The sequence below is a fragment of the Lissotriton vulgaris genome, unplaced genomic scaffold (genome assembly GCF_964263255.1).
Source record: "Lissotriton vulgaris unplaced genomic scaffold, aLisVul1.2 SCAFFOLD_1307, whole genome shotgun sequence".
Classification (NCBI taxonomy): Eukaryota; Metazoa; Chordata; class Amphibia; order Caudata; family Salamandridae; genus Lissotriton; species Lissotriton vulgaris.
This window is the reverse complement of record NW_028243195.1, coordinates 209,273-231,399: the sequence shown is the minus strand read 5'-3', so window position 1 is coordinate 231,399 and position 22,127 is coordinate 209,273. Positions and strand designations below refer to the sequence as shown.

The 22,127-nt window shown below is 47.2% G+C and overlaps 2 protein-coding genes across 2 annotated transcripts in view; one reads left to right on the top strand and one right to left on the bottom strand.

The window, feature by feature from the left end:
* LOC147668673 (vacuolar protein sorting-associated protein 53 homolog) overlaps window positions 1–22,127 on the bottom strand; it is a 508,123-nt gene that overhangs the window by 306,378 nt on the left and 179,618 nt on the right. The window lies entirely within an intron of this gene.
* LOC147668676 (uncharacterized) lies at window positions 8,859–12,200 on the top strand. The gene is made up of 3 exons (XM_086948528.1): window positions 8,859–8,872; window positions 9,184–9,379; window positions 9,941–12,200. Exons 2-3 carry the CDS (start codon window positions 9,188–9,190, stop codon window positions 10,406–10,408), a joined length of 660 nt encoding a protein of 219 aa, XP_086804654.1. The 5' UTR covers window positions 8,859–8,872; window positions 9,184–9,187; the 3' UTR covers window positions 10,409–12,200.

Here is a 22,127-nt window from a genome sequence, read left to right as displayed (position 1 = left end):
TACTATAATCTCGCCAAGAAGCATTGCTAAGGCAATGCCTTAGGCTCGACCTAAAAACATCAAGGCCACGCATTGATCTGAATGCTTGCTTGGAGGCAATCAGAGGCGGTAAGGGTTTGCAACCGCAACCCCTTTGTTACAGCCTCCGACCCGTATGATTCACTTTACAGCCAACCGTATGCCTGTGTTTTGTTTTTTTTTGCAGTTTTATATAGGGCGAACTTGCCCCGAAGGTATTGGAACGCTATACATGAGCACCAGTTATGTTAAACAGGGATACGTACATTTTCTTTTTAGTAATGGGGAGATTCAGTGATTTGCCCAGAATCACAGGCTGTGGAGTCTACCCCGAGGCTCGAACCTTGGTTTCTCAGCTCCAAGGTCGGCAGTCTAGCCAGTACTGCCAAGTATCAGGCATCAGGTGTAACGCTCACGCATTTTGTGCGGTGTTCTGCATCACCACACTGAAATGCATTGTCAAGCATTTTGCCACCTGTCAGCGTGCGCCACCAGCGGCGCCTGTGCACGGGCTCTCTGCTGCTCTGAGACGTGCTGCTTGCTGGGCAGAGTACTAAATAGTTAAACCACCATCTGCTCTCAGCTCTGTGGAGCGGCTGAGAGCGCTACAATGTATCTCACTCTGCCCAGCTGCCTGCTGTGTCGCCTGTAAACAATGTGGCAACAGTGGTTGCCTGCGGCACCGGCACGCCGCTTACACAGTGACTCACACACACTCGCACTGCTCCAATTAGGGGGGAGGGGTTGCCCTCTCAGCAGTCGATACTGCTGTTAGTCTCTGTGGCACACCAGGGGGCTGGGATTAATAATCTGGATGTGCCTGTAGTGTGCTGTCTCGTCCGGAGGAAGTCGGAAGTAGGCAGAAGCGGTGGGGGACTCATCTGAGTCAGTGGAGTGCTGCACGAGAGGAGATTCGAGTCTCTCCCATGGCCGCCTGCATGATGATCGATTGCGGCGGCCGGCCGGCCATGCAAAACACTGCAGGCACCTGGCAGCTCAGCTGAGTGAGCCGGCGACAGTCAGGTGGCCAGCGACTGCGAGCGGCCGTGCCGGGGAGCCGGGACGAGTTGACTCGAGTGGCCCGCAGCCTCCTGGATGAAGACAGGCAGAGTGCACAACGATGCAGGCTGGGCAGCAGTGCAGTGACTAATCGGGTCGTCACTCTCTGAAGTCTAAGTAAGTGATTTTAAGTCCACGGTGTCCCTATAGTATGTACAGCATGTGCATCATGCATGCAAAATTGGTACAGGTAGCAAGATAAAAGTAAGTGGCAACTACATGTGGAAACAAAAGTAACCAGTACCTGTGTTTAATGAGGTCCCTGTTTACTTGGTTAATTGGTTAAATGAGCTGATGCACGCGCCCTCCTCAGACAGCAGCACTTCTCTGCCCCTCCCCCACCCCCTGCAACCTGTGAAATTTGGGCCCACAAATAATATTCAATCTAGTCTTTTGTTAACTGAAAGTTGTCTCGTTTGATTTTTTTCCAGTCGACCCCCGGGTGAAGCCTCATACATCACCCGGTCACAGCTATAGAAAAATCCGAGAATTAGCACCTAAATCTGATATTGATCAGAAACGGACGCACTCCTAGGCTCGGAGAGGAGAGAGGGCTGCGGCGGACTCCCGGCGCAGGTCGAATGGGGCTTGGGAGGCGATGATAAACTGCAGCCCAATGGAAAACCCAACCTGCCTCTTGTAGGGGCGGGGAGGTGCGGCAGCACCCGCCTGCCCTCCTACAGGAAGAGCGACTGGCAGCACCCACCTGCCCTCCTGCAGAGAGTGTGAGTAGCAGCACCCATCTGCCCTCCTGCAGGGTGGGTGAGCTGCAGCACCCACCTGTCCTCCAGCAGGGCGAGTGAGCTGCAGCACCCACCTGCAGAGAGTGTGACCCATATCGCCCTCCTGTAGAAAATGTGAGCAGCAGCACCCACCTTCCCTCCGGCAGGGAGTGTGAGCCGCAGCACTCACCTGCCATCCTGCGGGGCGAGTGAGCCTTAGCACCCACCTGCAGAGTGTGACCAACAGCACCCACCTGCCCTCCTGCAGAGTGAGAGACGCAGCACCCACCCGTCCTCCTGCAGTATGAGCCGCAGCACCCACCTACCCTCCTGCAGAAAGTGAGCGGCAGCAATCATCTGCCCTCCTGCAGAGACCATGAGCCGCAGCACCCACCTGCCCTCCTGCAGAGTGTGAACCGCAGCACCCACATGCTCCTGCCCTCCCGTACAGAGAATGAGCTGTAGCACCCACCTGCTCCTCTGCCCTCCTGCAGAGAGAGTGAACCGTAGCACCCACCTGGCCTCCTGCAGAGAGTGTGACTAAAACACTGGTGGTAAAGCACACAGTCACATCAACGAGCACAGAAGCACTGGCAGGCGAAGGACGTTCGCACACACAATAGCACTGAATCATGCAAACATACAAAAAAAGCATTTGCGGAGACCTGTGTTGTTGACTTCAGTGGCTCCTCTGCTCAGACATCCTGTTGGGGCCTGGTACTCTCTGGGAGACCTGCCACATGACTCGGACTGAGGCCCAGGCCAGGGGTCCCCATCTTGTTGCTAAGCTATGGCCCAGCTGCCTTGTGATCATTACAATGTGCAAACACAACAGGTGATGGACCGAATGTGGATCAATGTCACACACTCAACCCAGTCCAAGGATCTGGGCCCAAATCCATCGTTTTTTTTGCACTCCACACCACCCTGGGTTAGACAATGGCGATATGCAAATCAGCTCTGACCCTGTGCCCCATGGGAACAGTCCAGTCCGAACTACAAAAGCCATGTCCTTCCCAGAACGGAATCAAGCATCCGAGGACCGGACCGGTTTCGAGGTAACACCTCTCATCAGCCCGGCTAGCTTGACTCCAGTGGTGTGGAGTGCCTGGGACCCACGTCTGGGCATCCCCAGCGCACTTAGGGCGGAATATGTAAACACAACAGGTGATGGACCGAATGTGGATCAATGTCACACACTCAACCCAGTCCAAGGATCTGGGCCCAAATCCATCGTTTTTTTTGCACTCCACACCACCCGGGGTTAGACAATGGCGATATGCAAATCAGCTCTGACCCTGTGCCCTATGGGAACAGTCCAGTCCGAACTACAAAAGCCATGTCCTTCCCAGAACGGAATCAAGCATCCGAGGACCGGACCGGTTTCGAGGTAACACCTCTCATCAGCCCGGCTAGCTTGACTCCAGTGGTGTGGAGTGCCTGGGACCCACGTCTGGGCATCCCCAGCGCACTTAGGGCGGAATATGCAAACACAACAGGTGATGGACCGAATGTGGATCAATGTCACACACTCAACCCAGTCCAAGGATCTGGGCCCAAATCCATCGTTTTTTTTGCACTCCACACCACCCGGGGTTAGACAATGGCGATATGCAAATCAGCTCTGACCCTGTGCCCCATGGGAACAGTCCAGTCCGAACTACAAAAGCCATGTCCTTCCCAGAACGGAATCAAGCATCCGAGGACCGGACCGGTTTCGAGGTAACACCTCTCATCAGCCCGGCTAGCTTGACTCCAGTGGTGTGGAGTGCCTGGGACCCACGTCTGGGCATCCCCAGCGCACTTAGGGCGGAATATGCAAACACAACAGGTGATGGACCGAATGTGGATCAATGTCACACACTCAACCCAGTCCAAGGATCTGGGCCCAAATCCATCGTTTTTTTTTGCACTCCACACCACCCTGGGTTAGACAATGGCGATATGCAAATCAGCTCTGACCCTGTGCCCCATGGGAACAGTCCAGTCCGAACTACAAAAGCCATGTCCTTCCCAGAACGGAATCAAGCATCCGAGGACCGGACCGGTTTCGAGGTAACACCTCTCATCAGCCCGGCTAGCTTGACTCCAGTGGTGTGGAGTGCCTGGGACCCACGTCTGGGCATCCCCAGCGCACTTAGGGCGGAATATGCAAACACAACAGGTGATGGACCGAATGTGGATCAATGTCACACACTCAACCCAGTCCAAGGATCTGGGCCCAAATCCATCGTTTTTTTTGCACTCCACACCACCCTGGGTTAGACAATGGCGATATGCAAATCAGCTCTGACCCTGTGCCCCATGGGAACAGTCCAGTCCGAACTACAAAAGCCATGTCCTTCCCAGAACGGAATCAAGCATCCGAGGACCGGACCGGTTTCGAGGTAACACCTCTCATCAGCCTGGCTAGCTTGACTCCAGTGGTGTGGAGTGCCTGGGACCCACGTCTGGGCATCCCCAGCGCACTTAGGGCGGAATATGCAAACACAACAGGTGATGGACCGAATGTGGATCAATGTCACACACTCAACCCAGTCCAAGGATCTGGGCCCAAATCCATCGTTTTTTTTGCACTCCACACCACCCTGGGTTAGACAATGGCGATATGCAAATCAGCTCTGACCCTGTGCCCCATGGGAACAGTCCAGTCCGAACTACAAAAGCCATGTCCTTCCCAGAACGGAATCAAGCATCCGAGGACCGGACCGGTTTCGAGGTAACACCTCTCATCAGCCCGGCTAGCTTGACTCCAGTGGTGTGGAGTGCCTGGGACCCACGTCTGGGCATCCCCAGCGCACTTAGGGCGGAATATGCAAACACAACAGGTGATGGACCGAATGTGGATCAATGTCACACACTCAACCCAGTCCAAGGATCTGGGCCCAAATCCATCGTTTTTTTTGCACTCCACACCACCCTGGGTTAGACAATGGCGATATGCAAATCAGCTCTGACCCTGTGCCCCATGGGAACAGTCCAGTCCGAACTACAAAAGCCATGTCCTTCCCAGAACGGAATCAAGCATCCGAGGACCGGACCGGTTTCGAGGTAACACCTCTCATCAGCCCGGCTAGCTTGACTCCAGTGGTGTGGAGTGCCTGGGACCCACGTCTGGGCATCCCCAGCGCACTTAGGGCGGAATATGCAAACACAACAGGTGATGGACCGAATGTGGATCAATGTCACACACTCAACCCAGTCCAAGGATCTGGGCCCAAATCCAAAGCCCCCACCAGCACAACAACAGGTGCCCAGCTGGGTTGCTTTTGGTTCAGCCTGCGCCTCACATGATCCACATGATAGAGAGGCCCTGTGATGATGCTCGCTCCAACTGCAGCATCTAGAAGGGAGGAAGAGAGGCCCCACCTGCCCCCACCACCAGCAGCACAAACAGATGTCTAGCCCAGTTTTGAGCCTGCCTGGCCTCTCTCCCATCCTGTTGTTTCCTGCCTCATGGTGCCCCAGCCAGGCCTGCCCCCTCCACAGAATTGTTGCTGTCGTCAGGGCAACCGAACTTCCTCTGAACACGTGTCTCTAAGAGCACGTGCTCTAAGAGAGTTGAAATGGTGATGCTTTTGCCTGTGTTCTCCATCACAGTGCTAACAGAGTCTCTTTTGCAACACAGTACCAGCGTCAGCTCCTCTCTACTCACTAGCCTCTGAGTCTTGTCATCTTCAACTGCATTGCCACTACAGCAGCAGCAGCACTAGCAGCTGAGACTGCAGCCATCTGAGCCAGTAAGTGACAGAGCATGATGTGACTAGCAGACAAGTTAGTAAATACTCTGATCAGGCAAGGACATCAGCAGCTGCCTTATTTTTACCTCAATTCCCTAGGTGCAGCAATTAGGACTGTGACAGAGACAGTGGTAAGTCTCTTTATTAAATTAACAGTAACTGTGAATTAAATGTTAGCTACTGGAAGTGTGCACTCTGCATGTTTTAAGTGCAGAAAGCCAGTTTTATTAAGTTCACAAGTACTGTTGCATATTCCCAAAACTGTTTGAGGAGGTAATTCAGTGTGAACATGAATGTTTCTTGCAAGATCGGCGTTTTGTTTAGTAGCAGTTTTACGCAGGCGACACAGAGGTTAAATCCCTGCTGTAAACCTGAACCACATAGCACTACTGTGTAATTTGATATTAGCTGTGAGTTGCTGCTTTTTGCAACCAGATCACGAGACCTGTTTTTTTTTACTTGTGGAACTTCTGTCCTGGCTGCTCCTGGTGCTGAACTTGAGGGTGCTTTGTTTAGCTGTTGGGGGATCTGAAGTCTTTGTGTACCCAAAAGTTTTCATGCAACAACAAAAATGACAAGATAACTGGTGAATAATGCTGCAGCAATATGAGATTGGTTTGTCTAGTGTCAGTTTTCACAAATGATTATAAGCCACATGTTTTCTCAATACCGTGCATTTTGAGATTAGCTGTGTTATTGCTTTTCACAACCAGATCATGAAACCTTTTTTGTTTACTTGTGTTTGGAACTTCTGTCCTGGCTGCTCCTGGCACTCCCCTTGAGGGTGCTTTGTTGAATTGATGTTATTGTTGGGGATGAATTTGTGTACCCAGGATTTTTCATGCAAGGTCAAATGTCCAGATAACTGGTGAATAAGGGAGTCATGCAGCAACATGTGTGTTTTGTCTACTGACCGTTTTCACAAAAGATCACGAGCCGCATGTTTTTTATCCGAACTGTGTATTTTGAGGTTAGCTGTGACTTACATGCATTTCCACTGAAAAATCCTTTCCTTACTTGTGGAATTTCTGTGCATGGCACCTGAGCTAAAGAGGTAGGGGTCACATGGTTTCTATAAGTGTCCTAAGGCCTGCTATCCTGCAAACTTGGGAAAAGAAGCAACTATCTGGTCCATCAACTGTGTCCTAAGGCTGTGGTTAATAATGTTACAGGCTACCCTGCCATTGCAACCAGAACCCATACTTGCACTTGTTAAAGTTCTGCAGAGACAACGTTTTTATGCTGAAACTTGTGTATAACGTCTTCTTTGATAAGGTACAGAAGGATTTTTATATAAATGCTTAATTGTGAGAAGGGGGGGCCTACAGAAGTACATTGCACTCTTATGTTGACGCAGATTTTTCAATAGTTTGAGTGTACCTGCTTGCCTACCCCTAAGCATGGCGGGTTTTGGTAAAGTTTAATATTGCCCGTTTCTTAAATGGTGAACAAAAACCACAAGTCCCAATAATGCAGTGTGTTAGCTACATAAAACAAGCAGAGTACTCCATGATTGCAAGCCTGCCATCACAGTGATGTTCAGCACTTTAATAACACACCAATCCTGTGATGAGTTTTCTTTGAAGCACATTGTGTCTGTGCAAATTAATGTTGATACTCTCTCTCTCTGGCTAGCTGACTTGGTATTGTGGCGTTATTTGGTGTGTGTGGTCATATTAACTGGCGTTTTTCTCTCTTTATCAACAAATCAAAACAGAGAGAGAGGACTAGATAAGCAAGTTTGGATCCCCTAGATTATATGTAGATTATCAAAAAGGACTAGCTAGGTTGTGAAAGGAGACTCAATGGGTACCTATGTGGGTAAAACCATTTGGTTAGGTCATGAAGCCCTCACCCACCAACCTAGTTGGTGACATGCTTCATCATCGGGCCCAACACAGTGACACCGAATGTGTCCCGGGTGTGCTTCGACTCCAGATTACTGGGGAGCTGGTATACTTGCTGAGTGTGCAGTGTAGGTGAGTGTGAAAGGTGATAATTAAAAGCTATACAGTGGGTCCCAGTACCTGAGATTAAAATGATAGACTTTAATCACTGGGCCCCTGTTACAGGGTAGAGTCAGTTAGCAAGGTAAGTTTGCGAACACAACGTATTGCCGGCTGCTAAGGTGTGTGAATGACCTAGGACCGGCAGAAAAACGTGGGCATGCTAATTGCATGGCTGGTGTGGTTTTTAAGCGAAAAACTGATGTGTCGTTCACACACCCTAGCAGCCGGCAATACGTTGTGTTCGCAAACTTACCTTGCTAACTGACTCTAAACTGTACGTCTGTCTGTGTCATCTAGGTTATGTGTACAGTAAAGCAGAGGGAATCCCCCTCTAACACGTAACGCACCTTAGCGAGTGCGACACTTTTTAATCAACATCACAATCACTTAAAATATAATAATTTGCACTATCACATACTCATTGGTCCTGAGGAAAGCCAGTTGTAAAGAAAAGGCCTGGCTGAAACATGTAGACTACACAGGACGAAGGAGGTCATAATTTACTCCAATGCGTCTGATTGCCTTTTTAGTTTCTAACACTGCACACCTACACTGCACACTCAGCAAGTATACCAGCTCGTTTTTCTCTCTTTGCCTTTGAGCTGCAACACAGTGGGAGCTGAGAATTTGAGGAGCAGTAGCTGGGAACAATGCACAGGCTTAATAGAACTCAGACTTCAACCCTGTGTTTCTTCCATGATGTCTCCCTTGATCTAAGTTGTGCTTGATTGAATTCAATTTGGTGACTGACAACATATTGAAATGTTGGTTTGTGTTGCTATATTGCATTCTGGGTTATAATACTGCATTGAGTACAATCAGGAATCATATACGTATGGTTAAAAACTTCATTATAAATCTGGACCTGTAAATTCAAACTTGTTTTTGTTTGTGTACTTTTATAGATATTCAAAGTCCCCCATATTTGCAGTGTCAGTGATTGAGTGACCCAAGAAATCTTTGTAGGACCGACAACACTGAACAGGATCCAGGGCCGGCTCTAGGCATGTGCAAGCTGTGCACCTGCACAGGGCCACCAAACCCCAGGGGCCACCACGCCAATATATATCCTTAATATATTAATTCTCTGAGGATGGATACATATTTGCGTGGTGGCCCCTGGCAGGAATTTGGCAGCCTCCCGCTCTGTTCCACTACTAAACACCCTGACCCCCTCCCCTCTTTACTGGCCTGCGCGATCCGCCCCGCCCGAACCACCTCTTCCGGGCCCCCTACCTACGCTCCTTGCCCAGGGCCACCATGAGCCTAGAGCCGGCCCTGCAGGATCTGCACAGCAGAACAGTCAGTGACACACCAGCAGAGTGTGAGTACTAAACTCTTAAATTTGGTCTTTGGCTGTGTACCTCAGGTATAGACACAGTAATAGCGAAAGGGCATCATTTAGTATTTAAAGAAGGTCTGAACATATTGGTGGCTGGCTGACTTGTATGAAAAAATAGATTTTTAACTATGCCAGGCACATCATAGATTCATCTGGGAGGCAGCATCTGCCGGAACGCAGCTTCACTGTGACCGCATTCTGTATTGGCAAAACCATGCTTTATCGCCATTGGTTATACATTTTAGAATCATGTTGTGCATATTTGAGTTTCTTTCCTTTCCCTGTCTTGGCAGAACAATGTCTGATACAGATGACAGTGAGCCCTGCACTTCAGCTATGATTTCCAAAAAGGTAAAGGCTGCTTCTAGACAAAGGAAATCTAGCAAGAAGAAATCTGGGGCACTGTACTATCGAACTAAATTCGACCTGTCCTGGATGCACGCAGAGCAATACAAAGGTAGTCCAATAAGGTTATATACTTTAAAGTGTGTGGACAATGGCATATCTATTTCCTTGAATGTTATTTTTGCTACACCATGCTGCAACCTAGGTTTTGTGTTATCCATTTTGAGAAGAATATAAGGCCAACTGTTTTTATATGTTTGTTTCCCTTTCATTATATGAAGAGTGTATATTTTCTACTATGTGCATCAGGTATTGGGAGACTAAAATTTTAGTAAAGGCTCTCACACATTGTGTGTTCCTGGGCATTTCAGTTTCTCTTTCTGCAGTTTACTTTTCAGTCATGTGTACTACACTATGATGAACTGGACTTCTCTATTTTAGGTCAGTGGAACGGAGGTCCCGGTATGCTCAATTCATTGCTTGGTGTCCTTTCCTAAACAGTGTCTTGTCAGCCCTCAACAAATGTCATAATGCATAGCATACTCTTTTTGTGTTGTACTACAGCAGCCAGCGTAATGCGTGGTCAGTAGGTGCTGATGAGCAGCAGCCTAGCCACTGTATGCACTAGTGCTTTGATTTTAAAATTCTCATACGTTAAAACTTGTAGGGGACAATCATAATTTTGGAAATTCTTTTTAACTGCAGGGTGTTAAGACCGATCCGTATTCCTTTCGCTGCTTGATTTGCGAGAAGATTGTCTCATGTGGGCATCAAGGAGAGTTTGATCTGAAACGCCATATTACCGGTAGAGTTCATACATATCTTCAAGGCACAAAGATTAAAATGAAGCCCATCTCTGACTACATGTCAATGAAGAGTTCCAGCGAAGACCTTCTTGCCAGAGAGGCGGAAATAAAATTCACAGGATTTTTGGCAGAGCATAATGTACCCTTTGCTGCTGCTGATCATTTGGGCCATCTCATAAGGACATGTTTCCCAGATTTTAAAATTGCGCAGGGTTATGCTTGTGCGAGAACAAAAGCAACCTGTGTATTAAATGATGACATTGCACCAGAGTTGTTGCCTGACTTAGTGGCTGATATGACATCCTCAGCTTTTAGTCTATGTGTTGATGGTAGCAATGATCAAGGCATTGAAAAAATGAACCCATAACTGTACGAAGCAGGGTTTGGTATGCTTCAAATTTCTAGACATGTGTTTAAGAAAGGAAAGTGCAGCGGAAGGTATATTTACTGCAGTATCTAATGTTATGATAAAGCATTCCATTCCTTGGGAAAGTTGTATTGGCTTTGGTGTATAGTGCTTCAGTGAATGTAGGAAGGCATAACTCTGTTAAAACTGGAGTATCTCTTTGATTTCTAATGTGTATTTCATGGCCTGTCCTTGCCACGTGGCTCACAATGCTGCATCCCATGCTGCTTCTGCCTTCTGTTGTAGCTTGAAACATTTTGATATAGAGGAGTTGCTTGTAGATGTCTACTTATGGTTCAACTATTCTTCAAAATGTAAGAATGTGTATGATGAATTCTGCCAATTTGTTCATTCAGATCACCGCTGGATGCAGAAATGTATTTCTGTGAGGTGGTTAGGAATGTCTACATGTTTGGATAGACTGATTCTTCAGTTTGCTGCTCTGCTTTCGTACTTCCTGTCAACACCAAACAGTGACAGAAATAGCAAAATCAGCATAAGGAGACTTGTGCACAGTTTTGAGAACCCTATGAATGAGGTCTACTGTCTATTTCTTCAGACTGTATTACCTACTTTTGTTAATTTCAACCTTTTGCTTCAAAGGGAAGAGCCAGTCATTCACCTCATGTATGATGCCATGATTGAATTAATTGTTGTGCTCTTGAGTGGAGTCTTTCATGTAGATGTCATTCAGTCATTCAAGGGGAGCCCAGATGCCAGTTTGCCTGATTTAACATCAGAAGAATGGCAGATCCCAGATACAAGTCTGTATGTTGGCATCATTGTGCGGGGAAAGTTGAAAAACATGCTAGAAAGTGGGGACATTGAGCCAGGAACCCTGTAAGCTTTCTATGAAGCAGTACGCAGCTTTCACCACAAAGGTGTAAAGTATGCTTCAAAAGTCCTTCCAGTTAATAACAAGGTGTTTAGGCATGCACGGGTCTTTAACTTTTTCGAGAAACACAAACACAGTTTTGATAGTGTGCTGTTCTTAGTAGAACGGTTTGCAACCTACCTCAAGTTTGCAGAGCAGGACCTAGTTTGATTAGAGCAAGAATTTGCAAAATACCAGGTCACTGACTTTTAGGACCTATCAACAAATGCAAGAGAAAGGGCTGCTATTAAAGTAAACGGTGGTACTGGTGAGGTTGTAGCTTACAGGATGGATATCATTTGACATTCCCTTGACACAGAATTTACTATTGATGGCACTCAGAGAAGCAAGTTTTCCCTTCTAGCTAAAGTAGCCCAACTTATCTTTACTTGCCCCACAGCAATGCTGATGAAGAAAGGGTGTTCTCAAGGGTAACCAAGAATAAAACCAAATTCCGCCCCAGTTTATCACTTGATAGAACATTGTCTTATATATTAATGTTTCAAATGAACAGGCCTCAAGGTGAAACATGTTACAAATATTCTTCACCTGAAAACGTGAAAAAGAAGGCAAAAACTGTGACATGGGAGTACAACAAGTTGCATGGAAGCTCATGATAAAATATCAACCTGCGTGGTATATTGGTTTCAGATATAAGTGCACATAACCCTGGTGATACAGGTTAGTGTGAGTAACGGGTTACTGTCAGCCTCTGATACTTGACACTATGAATTATCTGACTGGACTGTTTGCGCTGGTCTTAGTGTGTTCCCTTATTTAGGTATGTCAAGTTGGGCAGGTGTTGTGCTTGGTCTAGATATTATGTACATATGGACTTTAAAAGAATATTATGCAAATGCAATCTCTTTCATCCAATAAGTATTTTTGTATTTAACTGCGCATGTGTCAGCATATGTACACAGAACTTTAATAAAATACTGCTGCTGAAAAACGTAACTTGTGTAATATCATGGTTATGCATTTGTTTACAGTACAGTCCGGTTACAGGAGGGAGCAAAAGGGTCAGTGTCCTTCCACTTCTGGTGGTCTGCAACAGTTTCAAGAAGTTCTTGGAGTTTCTAGTTGCTCAAATGGCTGTAATTTCTGATATTTAGAAGTTTCCCTTGTCTTCATTGCCTGATATTTGCTGGTGAGAAAGTGTCACTCATAGTCGTTGAAATGTCACTCATAATTACACTCACATTTTTAAAATGTCACACATAGCAATGAGCCGTCAGACTACATTCTCTCCCAAATTACTCAATTGGACGACTAAACTGCTCTTTCCGAGTAACTCTGGCATTTGTCAATGGGAATTTTACAGTTAACGGTTTATGGCTCAAATTACTAGTGCCATTCTGATTATTTTTTATCAATTTGCCATTTTTTCTAGGAATTTCACAAAACTTTTATGCTGTCATCTCTGACATCAATGCATCAAAGGTCATGGAGGGAAGGACCAGGGAATGTGGACTGGTTAAAAAAATCCGAATCAAACAAACTGTCGCAATTTGCGACTGGAATGTGCAGGAATTTGTTTCACATTAGTTCCACAAAACACACCTGGTAATTAGGGAACCCAGTGAATGACATATGCAAAGGGTTAAATGTAATTTACACCAGATCACAAAATCAAGGATGTATGTGAAACGCTGCAAAAAAAAGTGCAGACTCAAGCAAGGGTGCATGACTAGGGAGACCATTTTGATTCTGTTTTTTAATGTAGCGTTCCAAGATGGCATATGCCCATCTTGGAGTGGTGAATAAATATAAAATAAAAAGTGAATGAGTGCACCTTTACACAGGAGTTGTCAGGGGACAGGTAAGACAGCAACAGAGAAATGTGGGGGCATGAAGTTGGCATTGTCGTATTGCCGTGCCTGACCCGTCTGTAACTTCTGTGTCAGGCATGGCAGGAAAGGGAAAGGGAGGAGCAGGGGGAAACATCGGGAGTTCAGGGTTTACACGAAAGAAATAAAGACATGTGTAACCTTTACTCGCGCCCGTATTTTATTAGGGAGTGCGACCTGAAACCTGGTGACGAGGGCGGGATGCGAAGACACCCCCCTGACCGGCGCACGTAAGAAACTCAGACTGAACACTGCTGAGACGGTGAGCATAGTGCTCCACCGTCAATGTGAGTGCGCGTGGTAGCTCCTGCCCTTACCACCCGCCTACAGCAGAAAATCCTGAGCCAAGGCAGCCAGCAGCCTGAAACTAGAAAACCCCTGAAGCTCAGACAAAAGGAACGTTGTGTGGAGCTGGGTTAAGTCTATCAATCTTCTGCAGTGAGGCTGATGCATAGAGGTCGCTTTCGGCTGCCATTCTGAGGTAATGTAATGTAATGTAATGTATGTGTTCTTGTAAAGCGCACTGCTGCCCTGAGGCGTCGTGGCGCTGTAGACCGCTGGGGAACCCGTCCTGGCTATCCCTGTGAGATGGTCCCTACTGGGTATCTCCAAGGTGAAACCAGGCATCCCCGGCGAATGTGGGGGGCCGTTGTAGAGATGAGGCAAGCTAATGCCCAGAGTTGCCGAGTGTGATCCCTGGTTAGAGTAGGCACCGAGGCAAGAATTATCGAGTCCACTGACCCTGGTCCACGACCCTGCCGCGTCGGGAATTGAACCCTGGTCCTGGGCCATTCTCTGCTTCCGGGTCTGCCTCCTCTAACCATTGAGCCACACCACTCCACTCAGACACTCCTATCCAGAACCCTGGCCACCAGTCCAGCGGCCATTTTAAAGTCAGGCAAGAAGAAGCAAGCTTTCCTGTGCCTGCCAAATATCAATTGGAACCCCCTAGAGACGCTGCCGCAGATTGCAGTATTGCATCACTACACAACCGGACAACTCACAAAACGCACCACCAGGCCCGTGCGAATTGCGCCACCCGGGTATCATTCCTGCGGCCTCCCGAGCCTTTGATGCTGAACTCCGGAAACAGTATGGGTCCCAAATGGAAGAGCTGGGTAGAAGATTTTGAAGATTTTATGAAGGGCTCACAAGTTAATGACCCTGACCAACAACTCATAGCTTTACGGAACTTGGTGGGCAAAGACATCAGACAAATTATCAAAGAACTACCCCCGGACGATGCTGCATCATACACAGATGTGAGGGAAGCCTTAAACAAGAAGTTTCTTCACAAGCGGGACCTGGACTACAAACGCTACACCTTCAACCTTGCGTCTCAAGAACGTGATGAATCCATGGGCGATTTCATCTCTCGCCTTAAGCGTCTAGCCCGCTACTGTGATTTTAACAATTTCAACACCGAAGATGCACTTCGCTTACGAATCATTGAGGGATGCCAATCAGAGTCACTGTTAGAACTGGCTATTTCTGGTAGGCTAAGGCTGATGCCAAAGCCAGGCAGAAACCACCATTCTAGTCAGGGCAAGGAAGTCACACGCCAAGATAACCCCTGCTCACCCCCTTGGTAGCTTGGCACAAGCAGTAAGGCTAAACTCGGAGGTAATGTGTAAAGCATTTGCGCCAGCGCACATCAGCAACAACATACTAGGCACACCACAAAAGAGACTCCACACAAGGTTATTAGAAAAATAACTTTTGTATTGTAAAAACACATATCAGATAACCATCACACATGTACATTGTGCCAACTGGCACGGGCAACATTCATAAGGGATTATTTACAAGACAGGGCCACACGGGCCACTGTCAGAATCAGATATAGTACTTCTAGAATAAGAAATAATAAACATAAAAGGGTAATCACCAAGATCACAACCAGTATCCACTGGTAACAGGAACCAGGACCTTATTAGGACCACCTGTACTAAAAAGGACAACCACCTAAGAATAAAATACATTTAGGGGTATACCAGAACACATTACCCATGATGCATGAACCACCTTCAGAGGAGTAATAAAGAGAAACACATGATGCCTAAAACATTCAGAGGTGTTAAGAATAAAGCACATGATGCAATAAAATACATTCAGGGGTGCAGCGCAAGAAGGCACATGATGCCTAAAACATTCAGAGGTGCAGCGCATGAAAAGAAAGACACATAATGCATAAACCTACACATTCAGAGGTGCCAGAACATAAGTCAATAGCGCAAAAACACACAGTAGGCAATTACTATTAAAAACATAGGAATCACATTGCGCCTAACTTACATAAGCCACCACTTGTGGCAGTCCCTAGGCCAACTGGCCTTGTGGGGCGAGGATGCCCTGAGTCCAATGTCAGAGCGCGCTGCCATGCAGCGCCAGTCACAAAGTACAAAAGCCTAAACGTGCCAGCTGCCCACAAAGTGCTGGGCAGCTGGGAAATCACAAATTGTGGCAGGGGCTCTGAAATAAAGGGGTGCCCCTTGAGCACAAACTGCGCCACATTGAGCCACCCCGGCTCTGAAACTACTGTGCACCCAGCGTTGGAGCCTCTCAGGGCTCTAAATACAATGGTGCCCCCATGAGCCTCACCGGACTCTAACCCTAACACTCGGAGGCAGGAGGGGGCGGGCACCGGCAATGTGCCCCGACGCCCCCTCGTAACTAAAATGGCCCCCAAGAGCCAAACAGGCTCTTAAACAAAATAGGGCCCCTCTGAGCCTCTTTGGGCTCATACACGTTGGGGCGACCCACTGCCAACCGGGGCCGCCCTTGAAGCCTTTATGGCTTCATACTGTCAAAGAGCGCGGGCTCGCACTACTGAGGGGGGGGCGGACACCGACAATGTGTCCCGGCGCCCCTCCCCTTTGTCTGCCCCACTCACCGGGCTGCTCCCTTTGCTCTCGCCAGTCTTCGGTGCGGCGGGGGTGGCTCGGCAGCATCTGAGGAGCTCCTGCTCCTCGCAGACTCTCTTTGCTTTGCCCGGTCCCCGGTCTCGGGACCGGGACTGAGGGTGGAGCCAGCAAGGCTCCCGGCGGCTGTCTCCTCTCTCTGCGGCGGGGCAGGCACCGGCAATGTGCCTCGCGCCCCCTCCGCGACCGCTCCGCTCCTCCAGGGCTCCCTCAGCAATGGGAGCCCTGCACCGGCAACACCAGCCGCCATCTATTGGGCGCCTTCTTCCTGCGGCGTCCTCCTCACCCGGCAGCTTCTCTCCTCCTCTCTGCTGCGGGGGCGGGACTTCCGGCCGGCCGCGCTGGGATTGGCCAGCCGGCCAACCACTTCCGGGTCGCCGCGGGCAGCGCGGCGGCCCTCTCTAGACAGGCAGGCGGGCAGGCAAAGTTTCCCGAGGAGTGGGCTCCCTCGTGGAAAGTAAAATATTGCGGCAAGGTCCCTGGCAGGGTAGGCACCTGCCAGAGGGCAAACTAATCAAAAATAAGCGAGGTGGGCACTCGCAGAACGGCAACTGCCAAACCTCACGCAAAATGCGTGCAACGAAATGCCCGCAAACCGGCAAAAATCGCTTTCAAGCGCTAAAGCACAAAGTACAGCGCTTCCAGGCGCTTTAGGCTATAATAAGCCTTAGCCAAAGGGCAAAGTCTCCAGCAGCAAGGACCTTCAAGAAATGCAGCTCCGCCATGCTGCAAAAAGGTCCCAGAGAGTCCCAGGGGGCAAAGCAAAGTCCCCCCCCCCCACCCCCCCCTCAGCCCAGCAAGGCAGAGGGGTCCCCCAGGAGTCCAGGATCGTCCATCAGAGGTCCAGGGGATGGGCAGGGCCCAGGGATTCCCCTGAGCCCCAGCAGCAGCATGCCCCTGGCAGATTCAAGTTAGAAACAAGAACATTTTGGAAGGGAACACAGCCCCTTCTTATACAGTGAAAAGTCTTTGAAGTCCTTTGAAGTCCTTTGAAGCAGGCAGTGTGAGAACCAGCTAGAACTGGTTATAGGGAAGTCCCTTCAGTATCAGGGACAGAGGTGACAGTCACCCAGCAGGAGGTGGAGCCAGCTTTGTAGTTAGGCAGGCACAGCCCTTCACTATCAGGTGCCATCTCCTCCCACTTCCCTGGCAGCAGATGCTGCCTTCCATCCATGGGCTGACTTCAGACAACCTCCTGGGCTCTCCAGCCCCTGTCATCCTCAGAAAAAATGTTTGATGTTTTCCACGGCCCAGGCACAGGCTAAAACCTCCTTCTCAATTATACTGTAGTCAGACTCTGCTTTGCACAGAGACTGAAAGGCAAAAACAACGGTGCATACCCTGGCATTACAGAATTTAGTTCATGTTGCTCCAATTCCAACTTGGCTGGTATCCATCATAACAGTACACTTGACACCAGACAAAAACGGTGATAACACTACTGCATGAAGAACAAGTTGTTTCACTTTGTTAAAAGTCTCATGCACAGAATCAAACCAAACACACTTTTCATCCTTCTTGATTAATTGATGTATAGGCTGAACAGCAGCAGCACAGCCTTGAACACCTATTAAACCTACGAGGGAATGAGGGGTATCTTTATCTCACGGGAGCTCAATAACCTGAATGGCCTTGACCAATGATAATATCGAGGTAATGTATTAGGTACTGATGGAATGCCCCAAATAATCAACTTCCTCTGCTACAAATTTGCATTTTGTCACAGGCACAGGGGAATGCCAAACTCTCTAAGTACTCTCTCAAGGATTAGATTGTTTTCTTGAACTGTACTTGCAAAAATCAGAACATCATCCTGGAATGCTTGAGCACCCTCTATACCTCTAAGTATCGTGTCCATTAATTTCTGAAAAATGCTAGCCACAGAGGCAAGCCCAAACGAGAGTCTACACAACTTATATGCACCAAAAGGTGTTATGAACGTTGTTAAATCCTGTGAATCAATATAGAAAGGAACCTGGTGATAAAGTGACCTGAGATAAATTTAAGTAAAACATTTGGCTTTACCAATATTTGCAAACTATTTGTGAACTTTGGGCAATGGATGGCAATCAATCAAATATTCTTGTTACGGGTGCGAAGTTCCATTCAGAAGCGAATCACTGCAGCTTTTTTTGCGAACAATAACAATTGGACTGAAAACAAAATAGTGAAGAATAAAACAGTACCTATGCAATATTTTCCAGCAAAGTTTCATTGCCCCTGAAATGAAAATCTTTGAAAGCGATGTTCTGAGGTCCGTTAAAATGCTGCCTCCTGCAACATGTTAGCATGAGCTACACAGGCACGAAGGCAAGGGAATGGAATGGACGCTGCAGTGTCCGACGCAATGGTGCTGACTGCTGCCAGACCCTGTCTAAGGAAGTCAGACCAATGAGGAATAGACTGCACGCCCTGGGTGAGCTTAAATCAAACAGCCAATGGGAAAGGCGGTTTCTGGTGGTGAAGGACTCACTTCCGTGAAGCAGCTTCCGCCAATGGCAGGGAGAGAAAAATCAGAATACTGCTAAAAACAGGATTGAAGGCGGCTGGGGCAGAAGCATAACCAGCTCACGCCACACAAAGTGTCAACTGACTTAGGGAATCGGTGGCAGTGCAGCGACACTGAGGAGTTGAAAGCAGTGCAGCAGCAGCCAAGGTAGATGACCCAGCAGCAAAACCTTGAAAGAAGTTGGTACATTCCAGGGGACAAGCCATCACCAAATGTGAAGAAGTCCAAATCCAAACTGGTGAGGATGTTCATGGAAGAATTTATTTCAAGTCACAAGCATGGGAACCCACGACTCGCCCTGCCTCTGTGCCAGCACACCTCCAATTACAGAGTTCGAGAGAAAACGCCAACACTAGAACCAGGCTTAACCACTAGCTCAAATTAAGAGAATTTAAGCTAGACCAAACATGTCACAAGGATCATGTCTCAAAAGCTTATAAAAACGAATTGATGATCCAAGCAGTTTAGAAAATGCAATTTCACATAGTCTACCATGTACTGATCCTATGGAAATCTCTAAGCAGTGATGCAATAGGGACAGGTACAGCTGAAGATAGAAACTCTCTTTTAGAGTGGCACTTCTCCCACTTAGACTGGTGTTCGGGAGGCAGAGTTGTGCCCCCAAGTACTGATTAAAGTGAACCAGTAGGCGCCTAATGGGCCAACTGGTTTCAATTTCAAACACTATGACTTTAGTGCCCTGTACACCATAGTAATTGAAAAGAAATTAACATTGGGAGTGTGGGGTAGCTTTCCCATGACGTTCTGACATATTCCACATCATAAGGAATTTCTTCTTAAGTGCTCATACATCATATAGTATACCTTTGCACCTGAGAGATGTGGATCATTATGTCCAGTGATTTCTCACGCAGTGTTTAACTAAACATATACTGGGATCCCTATTAAACAGATAGCCCCACAAGGTCTATAGTCTATTTTAATTCTCATTTTTCTCCAAGCTTCTCACTCACCGACTGGAACACACTCACTTCTCCAGTCCTCCATTGGGGATTAACAATATGTCCAGCAAAGCACCCTCTTGCGGGGCCCATTGAGCATTGCAGCGCCAGCCCAAAGGGGAGCAAGCCCAATGATGAACCATTGCACCTTCCAATAATGAAGCATGCCTCCTAAGAGCACACGCTCCCAGTGACGACACCTATCATGAGTCTGTTGAGTCAGAGGGGAACAGTATACCCCTATTTACAGTGTACTACATTGGAGGAGTATATATACTGGACCGTAGTTCTCCTTGGCCTTTCAAGTACGGATAACATTGTTAACAACATTTGTAACGGTATCTGTCAATTCAAGGACAATGTAAAGATAAATAATTGAGTGTGCATGTCATGGTTTGCATGGCTGTTGTGTGAGTTGTGCATTGTGAACCTAACCCTATATTGCAAAATCCAGTGTTTTCTCTGTTTAAATTTGCAATCAAAACAACGCTTTAGCCGTAGTTTTTTAGGTACATTTCTCAGAATATTTTTTAAACATATGTAAAAGTACAAAAGTATATAATAATGAATCAGGCATTCTTTTAAAGTGCTCTTTTACCATCTGGCAGCTTGGCACGGAGTAGAAACAAATCTATAAGGAGAACAAGAAAGTGACAATTCTCATACCTTTAACGAAAAAAGCCAAATTTTAATCAATTTCCTAAACTGAAAATGATTAGCCATAGATTGTATTTCAAGAGGGATGGAGCTTCAGCATTTGGCAGTATGCAACGAGAAAGATATGCCTCCCAGTCTGCTTCGTTTACTCTTGGCGCCACAACATACTTGCTCTTTGATGATCTGAGCTGGCTTTGGGGAACGTATAATTTAAATATACTTTGGACAGGTCTTCGCCTATCTCATACAGTACCTTATGCGCCATGCATAGCGCTTTAAACATTGATCGTTTAAAAACAGACAGCTAGGACAGACTCTCCATCCCCAACGCAACAGACTGATGTCTGGGTATCCCTAGGCGTATCGAGCGGCTGCATGCTGTGCTATATGCAATCTTGAGCGCAGCACTTGAGTAGTTCCTTAAAACAGAGCACTGCAGAAATCCAAGAGAGAGGCTATCAATGCTTGGATGCCAACTAATTGTATGTATACCCTTCTTAGACAATTTATAGGGAGAGTGCTGTATGGGGCTCTTAAGTCTACCATATCTAATGTTTTGAGTGCATCTAGGCATCTTATAGAGTGTGGCCAGTCCCATTTTTTTATCTCTTCCAGTATGAGAAATAAACTTTGCATGTTCATCATCGTATACATTTTGGTATAAAACCAAATTGATTCCTAAGTACACATAGATGTATCACCCTACTATGTCCTTCTGCCAATCTGTTGTTCAACTGTTAGTTGTTGCCATTTATCATTGAACACGGGCAATAAGATTGGCATCCAGAGGCCCTTTACAGATTTTGGCATTACCAAAACCACCACCATCTCTCTCACTGATTAGGTCACTTTCCCAGGCTCCAATTCTTTGTTACATACTGTCAGCAATCTTTGCACCTGTAGGTCAGAGTAAATCCTGTACTGTGTTTAGTAACCCATTCAATCTCTAGGGTGCGGATGGGCTCACTCAGGGCCTCTCCCACATCCATCAATTGTGTGGAGAGGTCTGACTTTGTCTAGCACTTCACTCGTGCAATGAGTCGCACCCAGTAAATTGTCGGTATACATTTGTGTTGAATTGTGCAAATGTCCTATCACAATCCAGCTGCAAGTAGTCAGAGACGACAGACTGCGCTTTCATGGCAGTTATAGGTCCATTCCCCCTTTCTCTGTCAACGAACCAAGTCAGTAATAACCATTTGTTCTTCTTCTACATATTGTTGGGCATGATTTCCTTTAGATTATCACTACCTGCTGTATCTTTCTCGATACCTGCCAATTCTCCCTCCAGTTTATAAATCCAGGTGACAAAAGTCTTTCCACACTCCATAAGTCATGCTAATTTATTTGCCTCTGATGGCGCCCTTTAAGGCCTTCCATAGGACTTCTTTCTTCTCTACCATCTCCTCGTTGGTTGTGAAATATTCTTCTATGGCACTTCATAATTCACCTCAACCACAGGAATCGGTCAGTGCTCTTGGTTACAAGCACCATAAAGGTGAAGGCGCTATGTGTTCCCTGGGTATCCCTCTCAGTGTGAGTAGAGATCGACCCGACAAAGCTACAAGTACATTGGTTCATCAAAGGACCCAAAGATTGTCACACTAGTAAGAGTGTAGTCTATACAGGAGTATAATTTGTGTGGGTTTGCTCTATTTACCGTGGGTTCCATACTATAGTCTGCCCTACGAGTTAGATGACAATTATAACTTATGTGTAGCTTTCCCTATACCTCCCCTCAGAATTAGGCAGGGAACCCACAAAACCTTAGTCATCAAAGAGACTCTGGACTGAGAACAAAACATCAGGATCACATCTTGAATGTCCTGGACTCACTGCAGCGTATCTAGAATGAACCACTTGAATAGAAGCTTTATCAGTAGGAGAAGACTTTGGCTTGCTGATAG